Below are 13,319 nucleotides of genomic sequence, written 5' to 3' on the forward strand. Positions count from 1 at the left end.
CTGGCACTCTGCTACTTGGTGTGTGATTATGCCCAACCCAAAGTCATTTGGTAAGTGTGAGGACCAGCCTTAAAGGCTGTACTCTCCATCACTGCCCTGCTTTGCCTGTTTTGAGTGAAATTAGTGCAGGCAACACGACACTATAAAATGGTGAGTGTTCTAAATAGAAATTATTTGGTCTTTGACATTAGAAGTTAATATGAAAAACAATTGATAAAAATATTTTTTCATCTCCCATATAATGAGAGTAAAATAAAAATAATTCATTAATTGAAACTACAAGAGGTTAAGATGATGACTTTTGTTGCTGCTCATTGGGTACAATGATAACACTATGCCTAATAAGGATTGCTCAATCTGCCTAGAAAAATAACTTGGAATTTTTGCAGCAGTTTCTCATAAAACATAAGAGATGTCAACAGAATTGTTCCTTTGTCCTATACTCCTTGACTCCATTTTCATAAACCTTGGTTCTCTTATTCTCTATTTATCTGGATATGTACACTACTAATACTGTGTTCTAATACAGACATGTTGCAATAACTACTCTCCAGGAAGTGCTACTAACAAGACAGTAGTCTAGGTTGCAGATTTCTAGGTTCTGAAATTGTTGTGCATACTTTATTCATTGTGTAATTCAGAATTTAGAATATTGAATTTAATTAAATGCTAACAAGTACTTCTGTAGAACTTTCTCAATGAGAGTGAACCTCTCAGCTCCCCAGCAAACCCGGCTAGCCTGGTCTCAGTCTTATATATACGTCAGTAGCAGCAGTTTTCAACTTTCCCATTGGACTTTCCTATTGAAAAGTCCTATTGGACCTGAGGAATACTGATTAGTTGGAGAAAATGGAGAAGAATTATAATAAAATCCTAGGAAGTGTGCATAAAACCAGAGGCATCTTTTTATCTTTGTAGTAGACTTCCATGAGAATTTTTTTTTCTATCAGGGCTACATTTTATCCACCGAATGTGTTAGGATGCAAAAAGTGTTGAGAACAGCTACTCCACCATCCCGTTGAATGAGATTTTGAAACACACTTCTCATCCAATCACTTATTAAAATCGTTCAAAAGCTTCCTGTCACCTGTAGAAAAAATATCCAGTCTGTTGATCAGGATATAACTGTCCATGACATGTCCCCTCTCCACCTCTCAGTCTCATCTGCTACCACTCGCCATTTGGATTTTTTATATTCACTATTGGCACAATGAGGGTCATAATTCGTAATGGTAAGATGTAAGAAGTTTGAAAGCCATGATGATTTGGCATTGTGTTCTTATGCTCACAAAGGAGATATTTACAAATATAAGAAGACAAAAATTCCATTTGTGATTATTGGAATGTTGCCCAAATCTCTGAAAAATCAGCCCAATCAGTCTTTAGAAGGAAAAGCTTTAGGCAAACTTCTACAGAGAATGAGATTAAAAATCAGATCTTTATACATACAGATGGCCAACAGACACATGAAAATATGTTCAACATCACTCATCATCAGAGAAATGTAAATCAAAACCACGATGAGATATCACCTCACACCTGTCAGAATGGCTAAAATCAACAACACAAGGAACAACAGGTGTTGGTGAAAATATGGAGAAAAAGGAACCCTCTTTCACTATTGATGGGAAGGCAAATCAGTCCACCCACTGTGTAAAACACTATGGAGATTCCTCAGCAAGTTAAAAATAGAGTTATTCTATAATCCAGCAATTGCACTCCTGGGAATTTACCCGAAGTATACAAAAATACTCATTCAAAGGGAGTGCACTCTGTTTATAGCAGCATTATCCACAATAGCCAAATTATGGAAACAGCCCAAATGTCGGTCAATTAATAAATAGATAAAGAAGATGATGTAATGGTATATTACTCAGCCATAAAAAAGGATGAAATGTCACCATTTGCAATGACATGGATGGAGCTAGAGAGTATGATGCAAAACAAAAAAAGTCAAAAACAAATACTATAGGATTTCACACATATGTGGAATTTAAGAAACAAATAAATGAACAAAGGGAGAAAAAAGAAAGAGACCAAACAAGAAAGAGAATCTTAGCCATAGAGAACAAACCTACAGTTACCAGAAGGGAGGTGGGTGGGTTAAATAGGGGATGGAGATTAAAGAGGGCACTTGTGATGTTGTAGGGAAGGGTGGAATCACTGTATTGTACACCTGAAACTGATATTATATTGTGTGCTATTTAGAATTTAAGTAAAAACTTTAAAAATATAAATAAAAACCGAGTATTTGTCAGGTACTAAGCAAATTTAATTTTTAAGATTTTATTTGTTTATTCATGAGAGACACAGAGAGAGGCAGAGAGAAGTAGGAAGCCCAATGTAGGACTCGATCCCAGGACTCCAGGATCAGGACCTGGGCCCAAGGGAGGCACTCTGTGATACAGAGCCACCCAGGCGTCCGACAAAATTTTTGACACGTATGCCCCAACTCATTTCAAAAGTCCTCAGAGCAAACACAAGCTTAACCTTGTATCTATAGCAGAATAAAGCTGTGCTACACTATATGAAAACCTGATAGGAAATTTGAAACAGCTTCATTAACATTCCTCATATTTAGTCTAAGCATGTTGCAAACTTCCTCCTAGGTAAACTGATGTGGCATTCAGTAAATTTCTCTGTAATGTATCTGTTGTAACTCAAATCTCTAAGTATATATTGTATAGGGAAGTTTCATTGCCATGACAAAGTGGTTTTTTTTTTTTTGCATTAGTTTAAATTTTTTAGGGAAGAATTATAGCAAATAAAATTTTCCACTCTCTCCCTAAGACATCATCTGAGGGACAGTCAGCCGATACATATTCTTGTTATTGATCTGTAGATTAATGTGACTTTTCAGTAAATTTGTTAAAATACCCAGACTGTAGTTCTGGAGATATCTACCTGAACTGGAGTATTCTACTTCATGATCTTAAATAGTCCCTTGATTGTTTAAACTGTCTGCAAATCATATGTTCAAAATGAAAACAAAGATATATCTATATATCGTTTTTATTAACATCGTATTTAAAATGTTATAACTGAATCTTTAAAAATAGCAATGAAATATTTACAATTCAATAACTAAATAGTTGAATTTTTCATTACATAATATTTCCCCATTCCTCATTGATCAACATTAATGAATTTTCATTCTAAGGATTCTCTACACCTCATACTATATTTCAACTTAGATTATTACATTTTAATATTCACTGTTTTATTGGTTGCCATAGAGTACTTCTAAACCCCACCATTACTCAGATGAATTCTGCTAACAGTGAAGAGTTCAGTTAAGTTTTGCAAAGAGATCACAATTGTAGAAAATTAACATTCCAGTAGATAAGTAGAACACAAGAGAAATGAAATGCAAGGGAATAAATGGATCCTACATCAACCAGAATAATAGATCTAAGACTATTTTAATTCTAGAAATAGGTAATAAAAATGTAATTCTGTATGAATCAGGTCAGACCATCTTTAAGGCAAATTAAAGTATTACAAACTATATTATGTCTGATTTTTTTACTGTTAGAATGTTGCTGCTAACCCAACAGGCTGGGTACTATATAACATTAAATAATATGCATTTCCCCACTCAAAAACTTCTGATTTTTAAAGATATGCATAAAAAATATTTAGACGTCCACTTATGAAGTAAGCAAAAAAGACCCATATTTGGGGGACTGACAGTGCCATTATTAATAACAATAAATGTACATATGTATATTTTAAAAAGGAAGGAAAGTAAAAGGAGTAGAAAAACTTTTGTAAATTAGAGTAGTAGAATTTTTTATTACTTAGTAAACTTGGAAGATAAGATGAAGCCAATCTCAAATCTCCACAAGGTGAAGCAACAAAAAAGAGTAGAAATAGAACAGATTGGAGAATTATAAGATCTTTCCAGCATGGGAACACATGAAGAAAGATGATTTGGGAAAGAGCACAGGTGGTAGGAGAGAAAGTGCACTCTTGGGCAGCTCGGATGGCTCAGCAGTTTGGCGCCTGCCTGTGGCCCAGGGTGTGACCCTGGAGTCCCGGGAACTAGCCTCGCATTGGGCTCCCTGCATGGAGCCTGCTTCTCCCTCTGCCTGTGTCTCTGTCTCTCTCTGTCTCTCTCTGTGTCTCTCATGAATAAATAAAATCTTAAAAAAAAAAAAGAAAAGAAAGTGCACTCAGGGTAGTATAGTTTTTTTCTTTTTCGCAATTTTATTTTTTTTATTAGATTCAGTTTGCCAACACACAGTTTAACACCTAGTGCTCATCTCATCATGTGCCCTCCTTCATGCCTGTCACCCAGTCACTCCATCCTCCCACCCCTTCCCTTCCAGTGACCCTTTATCTCCCAGAGTTGAAGTCTTTCACGGTTTATCTTCCTCCCTAATTTTTCCCCACTCAGTTTCTCCCACTTCCCTTATGATCCCTTTCACTATTTCTTATATTCCACATGTGAGTGAAACCATATGATGATTGTCTTTCTCCAACTGACTTATTTCATTCAGCATAATATTAGGGTCGGATACTAACACCAATGCCGTACACTCTTATACTAAGTTATTACTATTAATTAATCTAAAACATGATTCTATTCATAGAAACTATTTTGATTGCCATTATACACTTGAGGAATCAATGGGACAGAGCAGTAATATCTTTGCAGTTGTCACCCTGCTAATGAGGAATGGAGCTGGGACCCGAACCCGAGCAAAGCTAACACTACAAACTATCACATAATACAGGCCTCTTTAATTTAGGGTGTGAACAAAGAGAGATTCCCAATAAATCAAAGAGCTGAAGACAGCATAAGAAATTTATGAAAATATATATAAAACAACTTATAAGAAAATATTTTAATAATTCTGTGACAAGGGAAGACATCTTACCAAGACACAAAACTCAGAAAGCACAAAGCCAGATTTGGCTTCAAAAAAATGAAACATTCAAAAAAAAATCCTTCATGTTGCAAAAGGAAATTAACTAAACAACAAGGTGCAATTTTTCAACTTGGAAACATCCTTCAACTTGAAAAAAAAAAGTAAAAGTCTAATAATATCCAGATCTATCTCATGTTAAGAAAATACTTTTCTACCCTCTGTGTGGAAATGTAAATGAGTGCAATGCAAATTGACAGTTTATTTCAGAAATTTAATGGCATAAACCAACTATTAAATATTTAAATTCTTTTTTTGGCAATGTGAAGGGTGAGAAATTACATGTGATACTGAATCATTTTATGTAATCTTAAACCAAATTACATAACTTTACTAACAAGTACAAATACCTCCTAGAGAAGAAGTAAAGGATATAATATTCCCAGGAAAGGAGAAAGTGTCACATCCCTCATCTTAATATCTCCTGATCCATTTTACTTCAGATAGTTTGCCCTGCACTGAACAGTGTTCCCCCAAAATTTACAGATTGGAGCCATGCCCCCAGATGTGAGTGCATTTGGAAATAGGGCTTCTCAGGTGGTCATTAAGGTTCAATGAGGTCATAAGCATGGGACCCAGATCCAACAGGATTGGTTTCCTCAGGAGAAGAGGAAGACACCCCCTGGTAAGAGAAGAGCCCATGTCAGGACACGGGGAGAGAGCAGCCACCTGCAGGCCAAGGGGAGAGTCCTCCCCAGAAATCAACCCCGCTGGCACCCTGATCTAGGACTCCCGGCCTCCAGAACTGTGAAAACTTAAATTTCTGTTGTGTAAGCCCCCCAGGCTGGGGTCCTGTGTTACATCAGCCTGAGGTGGTGAAGATAGGGCTTTAGTTGTTTTGTTCTTTGACGGCAGCCTTTGAGGTACTTCAATCACCTGAACACTGATATTTCTTCTCTGAAGCTTTGCTGTATCCTCAACTAAACAGAGGTTTCAGTGAAACGCCGGGACCCCTGCACCCCGATGTTTCTAGCAGCAATGTCCACAATAGCCACACTGTGGAAGGAGCCTCAGTGTCCTTCGAAAGACGAATGGATAAAGAAGATGTGGTTTATGTGTACAATGGAATATTCCTCAGCCATTAGAAACGACAAATACCCACCATTTGCTTCGACGTGGGTGGAACTGGAGGGTATTATGCTGAGTGAAGTAAGACAATCAGGGAAGGACAAACATTATATGGTCTCATTCATTTGGGGAATATAAAAAATAGTGAAAGGGAATAAAGGGGAAAGGAGAAAAAATGAGTGGGAAATATCAGAAAAGGAGACAGAAAATGAGAGACTCCTAACTCTGGGAAATGAACTAGGGGTGGTGGGAAGGGAGGTGGGTGGGGGATGGGGTGACTGGGTGACGGGCACTGATGGGGGCACTTGATGGGATGGGCACTGGGTGTTATGCTATATGTTGGCAAATTGAACTCCAATAAAAAAAATAAATATAAATAAATAAATAAATAGTTCTGTGAGGAAGCACAGAGGTGAGCGGTGGCATCCTGGGGCCTGGGGGCGATGGACAGATGTGAGTCACGCATACACACTTCTACTTAGAAGAAGAATACGTTCTGAGGGTCCAATGGACAGCTTGGTGACTACAGTTGATAATATGGTTTGTATACCTGAAAGGGGCTGAGAGTAGATCTTGAGCATTCTCACCGCACGCACAACCAAGGAGCAAACTCTGGAAGGTGAGGGATGTGTTACATAGCCTAATGATCACTCCACAATGTACGTGTACAGCAAATCATCACCTCGGACCCTTGGGATATGTACAATTACATTTCTCAAATATACCTTAATTTTTAAAAAGAAAAGGTAAAAAAATTAATAAAAGCAGAAAAATCCATGTGTCCAAATAAAAAAATTAGAGACAACAAAATATGAGAGAGAGAGAGAGAGAGAGAGAGTTCTGTGAGGAAATGTAGCAAGATGTTGGCAAGGCTTTGGCTTCAGTTTCCAGATTTAGATCTGACTCTGCTCCTCCACCTGTCAGCTTCCAAGTTGTTAAACACCTCTAGGCTTCAATTTTGTTTTTCCCACAGAGAGAATGAGGATATGCAATTTCACATTATAGAACTGATAGGACTTTTTGAAATTATATTTCTACTCTATTTAGCATAGGGTCCACATGAAATATGCGCTCAGTGATCAGTCGTTATTATACTCATGGCTTTTGCAAATCACTTTCTTTATGGGTTGGAACCCATGATCTTTATTCCCCCTTGATTCATATGTCCTGAGCCTGAGCCTCAGTATCCCCAGCAGATCTATTCAAGGGTCATGAAGAGGCGCCTCGGTGGCTCAGTCAGTTAAGCGTCTGCCTCCCGCTCAGGTCGTGATCCCAGGCTCCATGGGGAGCCTGCCTCTCCCTCTCCCTTTGCTGCTCCCCCCTACTTGTGCTCTCTCTCTCAAATAAATGAATAAAACCTAAAAAAAAAAAGTCATGAAGCTACTGGAACTCTGAAGTCTCCATAGGAGTTTCAGAAGCGCCTGCTAGGAGAGCATACAGATTAAACGAAAACATAGTCCAGTTTGCACTGTAAATAGAATAAATTGAGTAAAATTCAAATGCAGATTACAGAAGAGATGTTGCCAATGAGTCCCTGGCCTTTCTAAGCATAACTGGCGTGTGGTAAGTCCTTACTGAGACACTGTGGACAGCTCCGGGCCACTCGCACCCCTAGGCTGTCTCCACTTCTGCTGCAGGCCACATAAGCGTGCAAGTATTAGACGCCCCCGGGGCCCCCTTCCACCATGAGTTGAAGCCGTTGTACAGATGACGGCATCTCCTCTGTGTCCACTCTGGCCTGATGCTCATTGATGCCTTTGCTCCAGGCTGCCTTACCTGGGGTTTTTTCCTGCCTTAAAAAAAAAAAAAAAAAAAAAAAAAAAAATATATATATATATATATATATATATATATATATGATTTAAACAGACAGACAACACTCTTCCCTCCTCCAGATCCCAACAAACTGATAAAATATACATTCAGATCAAGTACCCATTATTTCTTACGAATTACTAAGCAGGTGTGTTATTCTTTGAGGCCCTCTGAGTTCCTAGAGAAACAATTTTCTTTATATTTTATGTAAAGAATGCACGTGTGTTTGTGAGCACAGAAACCCTCAGGTGGCAGAAAGGGAACAAGCAGTGCAAAGTGTCCAGACCCTGGTGAGCTTCTTAATTCCTCAGGAGGGGGAGGGCATGGATGAGGCACCGTCCTGTTGTTCCTCCAGCTGTGACGGGACTCTGGTCGGGCCTCTGGATCTGGCTGTCACTCTCCACTGCACCTGTCTTCCCTCCAGCTCTTGACCCATCTGACTTTCAGGATGCGGCAGGCAAGATTTCCTTTGGTGGCCAGGGTGACGTCGCCTGCCTTGTCCTGGGGCACCCACGTTTCTGGAATGGGGAGGAGTCGTATGATTTTGTTGGAATAAGCAAATCTCCATGTCTCAAGATCCAGTATATTCCCTTCTGTATGGAATGGAAATGTGTCCTTCAGTCTGGGGGATTGCCCACATACCATGGGAAGAGGGCATAAAGAGATGTCATGAAGTGTCACCCCAGAGTATTCTTCAAACTGCCAGGGAAATATGGATTTTTTTTCCCAGCTAGTCAATATTCTCTGAAAATATGGGTAGAAAATATTATTCTCTATTCAAACAGACAGGAATATACAGTAGAATAGAAACAAAAATGTGAAAAGTCTTTTCATGAGCAAATTTGTTGCTTTTAAAATATAGAATTCCCCACACCCCCAGGGGATGCATTCACCTCATTTGTCTTCAGGGGTTGATTTGGAGGGAAAGTGTACGAAGCGTTTAAATAGAGTCTCTGTGTCGTGGTGTGAACAGTCTATTCTAGCAAGTGTTTAATTGAAGCCACAAAGTTGATTTCTGTTTTGTTTTCACCAAAGGGCATAATTCAAATAGACGTTGAGAAAATGCTTAATCATTTCTCTCTTTTGTTCTCATGCTCATTGTTGCCATAATCACACAGCACTTAGAAAGCCCTCCTCTGTACAGTTCTGATTGAGGTGTGTTATTTTTGTGATAAGCATTAAATGGCATCATTTGTGAATTGTCTATAAAGAAATGGGTGATGTAAAAATGTCGTAATTTAATTTCCAGTTAGACTAGAAATTGTTCATAGAGGTGAAGAAGAAAACAGTGTTGACCATGATGGAGAATAATATTCAAAACCGAGCCCAGCAAGGAGCAGCTCGCTGACCTGGAAGAGAAAGCTAGACATTGAGCGAGAACACCAGAAAGAATATGGACCCATGGGGCACGGACAGGAGGGGCAAAGCCAGCATCTGCTGGGTCCCTCGAGTCCCGGGCGTGTTCCCGTGTGGTGTGTCCCCCAGTCCTCCAGGCACAGGGAGCAGAGGGAAGTTGTGGTTCTTGGAATGATGTGCGCAGCTCTGCAACATGGCTCTTCTGAGCTCTATTGGGATCCTGCACTGATTCTGGAAAGCTCTGACTGCATGCACACTCCTTTTTTTTTTTCAAAGATTTTATTTGTTTATTCATGAGAGAGACACACAGAGAGTCAGAGCCATAGGCAGAGGGAGAAGCAGGCTCCCTGCAGGGAGCCTGATGTGGGACTCGATCCCAGGACGCCGGGATCACGTCCTGAGCTGAAGGCAGACGCTCAACGCTCAACCGCTGAGCCACCCAGAGGCCCCTGCATGCACCTTCTTTCCTCCTCCTCGTTGTCTATCCTTGTCTGACCCTCATTCCCAAAGCAGCCTGTGGATGGCTTGTGAAGTCAGGGACTGTACTTTCCATTCATGTGTCTCCCCTGTGGTCTTTTGAACTGTTTCAGCAGGTGTTTGACGAATAGTAGTTGCATGATTCAATTTCCACACTCAAGATTCTAGGGTAAAAATCTGTGTGTGCCAGACTGTCCCAAATCCACAACTTCAGCCTTCACTTTTAGCCCACAAGTAATGTGAACTAAAGGTGTTTGCCAGTGCTGGGAAACAGATATTTCTACTTTGTTCTTTAAATAAGATAAAGGCAAGACCAGGAACAACTCTCTTAATATTAGAATTTCCAGCTGGTTTATGCTGATAAATGCCAGTATCTCCACTTGTGAGAACTTTGAATGATCATCTAGTGAGTCAATGGCACAATAAGGAGGTGAGGTTGTTAAATGTTTTAAGTGATTTTTTTTCCATATCAGATTACTCTCCCATAATTTTGTCACATAAATAACATTTAAAAAAAAAAATAACATGTCAAAATGCCACTTTCTGCAGGAGTCCCTCTCTGACCATCCCATATAGGTGACCCTGCTGGAGTCAGTGGTGACAGGTTATCTTTTCACTGGGGTGACCGCACTTATCATGCTTGAATTCAATGACAACACATTGATTTCATAATCAGATTAGTCATACAGCACCATTAATGTCAACTTTCCAGAATTTGCAGATAAGGAAACTGAGAACCCAAGAGACAAAGTGAGTCTCACAAGGTTGGTGACCCATATAAGTAGTAGAAGGAGCGTGCATAGCCGGTCTTCTCACTCTGAACTCACCCCAGGTCCCCCTAACTTCTCCCTTTTTCTGCCTCTTCCCAGAAAGAGAAGACACGACCACATGGGATTTTGAGACAATCTAAAGGACTATTGACAGTGCTAGGAGGGAAGTTATAGAACCAACAAGGAATTGTGAAGGATGGGCAAACAGCATGCAGCATTACCCACCTCCGTGTAAAGGGGCAAAGAGAGGAAATGTGGATGGGGGCCCTGGGAGAGGCAGGGAAGGGGGCAGGAAGGTTCCGAGGCTCAGAAAGCAGCTGTGCTGGCACAACCACAACAGCAGCTGCTGGAGGGCCAGGTAGAGAGCACGTGCCCACATCCCCCAACTCCCCTGATTTGCTCCTGGGGAGATTTAATCTACAAGAGAATTAGGCCAACAGTGAATCTAAAGTGATTTTTATATAGAAAGCAAGATTTCACTCTCACGATTTTTAAACATTGAGAGCCTCTACCAGTTTAATTAGCCTTTTATTACCCAAGTCATTTGCCTTTCTCCCTGGACCCCAAGCTTCAGAAATTGCAAGGATGTTTTACACACCTGCTGATGAGTGGCTTTAGGTGCGTGACCTCAGGAAGGACAGCGCCACCTGCGAAACAGGATGACATGTTCCACATTTCTGTGATAGCCGACTGTCTCGACTGGGTTCCTCCTGGTAGAGAATAGAAACATTACAAATCAGACTGGATGCATCTTTTCTTTTGGATGAAACATAAACTCTGGAGAGGCCACGCACATTGAGTCTAGCTTTCTTTGCTCACTAAGCTCATCCCTTCCATAAATAACATTCTCCAGATTGAAGAATAATTAATTTTCAGTTAAGAAAAAGAATGGGAAGGCCCCTGGAAAGTCCATCTGAAACCATACAATGACAGTCTCACCCTCTGTTGTCAGCATTCTGACAAGCTTTCCCATGGTCACTTCTGTTTGGGTTTGCATTAGACAAATTTCGCGTTTCGGGGATGCATCTGAACCATCAAAAGCATAGATGGAATTTTTCCTTAAATATATTTTCTAGAAGATTCGACTTTTCAGCCACTCGAGTAACCATAAAAGTTTATTGTTTAGGCTCATCATATCATGGAGTCAGTTCAGTTACTCACAAACCTGACAGGATAAATCAGGGCCTTGAAGGCTACACTGGTGAAAGCTTTTCCTGCTAATTGATGGTTACTGGTGGGGATACAGTGTAATTTGCCTGCTCAGGAAAGGTTTTAAGAAAATGCCTAATATGCTCTTGTATGCTGAAAGCGAGTATAAAAGAAAAGAATACAACTTACGGGCCCTCCATCAAAACCAGCTTTTTTTTTTTTTTTTTTTTCAGAAAAACTTTTCTGCTTTTGTTCCGATAGCTGAAGGACATACTAGAAGTTTGAGATCTCTCAAAAGTTTACCTTGCACTCTGGCATCTGAATTTTTGACCAGACACGCTTGAGGAAAATATTGATCCCTGAATACATTTTTAACTCAGAAAGGAATAAAGCACCAAATTTCTCCATTTTTCACACCTCTGTGCTTACCTGGAGCTCTCTTTTGAGCATTTGCAGCCTTCTGCTTTGTTTGTATGGTTGTCTGTTTGTTTATATATATCCCCTTGCTTTTCTGAGTCTATTTCTTAGCACACCTCTTCCTCCTTCCCTCCTCTCAGGTCACGGGTTTGGTTCCTCGAAGATGTCACGTGCACAGACATTTCCCAGCTACGCCTCGGAGCAGAGTGAGGAGGCCCAGCAGGCTCTGTCCCGGTCGAGCAGTTACGGATTCAGCTACAGCTCCAGCCTCATTCAATGACACTCAGAGAGCCGCTGCTGACCAGAGACACAGTCTGTCCGGACCTGCTTGTAGGGTCACTGCACCCTCTGCCTCCTGGAAGACCAATTGCAGTAAAAATTGAAATGGGTCGGGTGTAGCCCCAGTCCCAGTAGAAGGTTAAAACCTGGAGTTCTGCTTCCTTGACTCTGTGGCTAAGTCCTTTATTTATTGAATTTCTTGGGGGGAGGGGAATCTATGTTTTACAAAAATAGAATCCAAATCGTATGAACAGTCATTTAAATAAAATTCTTTGGTACGGACAGTAGCAGAAGTCTGGGCACCATGAGAAGTTGCCCACACTGGGTTGGACCTGGGCGCGGGACATTAACTCTGTCCTCATGGCTCGGCCCTCCCGCCTGGTGAAAGGGTCTGTCCTTGGACATAAGGTCACCCACCACAAGCTCTGTGGCTTGGAAGGTTTTAACAGGGACAAATCCAGTAAGATCTACAAATGGCATTATAAGTCTCCATAGAAATAAGCCCAGTGACAATTAAGGGAACACAAGAATTAGAACACACTGTTGAGCAGGCCCTGTAGCTCCACTGTGTGTGTGTGCGTGTGTGTGCACCTGTAGACAAATACAGATTCGGATATTGCTATATCCATCTATATCTAACACGTATATATCAACTGTGTGCTGAGGGTGACAGGATATGCTCACTTACATTGTTGAAAACTGTAATTTGGTGCATTAAAATTAAGATTGTTATGTTGAATAGCTACTTTTAAAATAGTGCTGTAAAAAAAAAGGCTTTTTATTAGCAAAAGTATTTACGTAGTCAAGTCTGCTCCTCTGACAAGTATAAACGAATATTTGAGAAGGAAGTTCACTTGAAAATGAAAACAAAAGACCTGGTCTAGCTGTCCCACGTGTCCTGTCGCCACCCTGTCTTTTGGGTTAGTACTTCCTTGTTGGCAATGTCTGTCTCTTTGGCCATCCCTCTGAGCTCCATGAGGAAAATCGGGTGTGATCACCCACCAGCTTCCATTTAACCTCAAGAAATAGAAAACTTTAAATGAGAAACTGTTTTTCA

General features: G+C 40.4%; 1 protein-coding gene across 1 annotated transcript in view; it reads left to right on the plus strand.

The window, feature by feature from the left end:
- The window catches only part of LOC129495611 (docking protein 6), a 363,401-nt gene extending 350,082 nt beyond the window's left edge, over positions 1-13,319 (plus strand). Inside the window, exon 8 of the mRNA XM_055303284.1 lies at positions 12,124-13,319. Within this exon, the coding sequence (XP_055159259.1) occupies positions 12,124-12,263 (140 nt within the window). The 3' untranslated portion in view covers positions 12,264-13,319. The remainder of the gene's footprint in view (positions 1-12,123) is intronic.

The sequence above is a fragment of the Nyctereutes procyonoides genome, unplaced genomic scaffold (genome assembly GCF_905146905.1).
Source record: "Nyctereutes procyonoides isolate TBG_1078 unplaced genomic scaffold, NYPRO_anot_genome, whole genome shotgun sequence".
In the NCBI taxonomy this organism is placed as follows: Eukaryota; Metazoa; Chordata; class Mammalia; order Carnivora; family Canidae; genus Nyctereutes; species Nyctereutes procyonoides.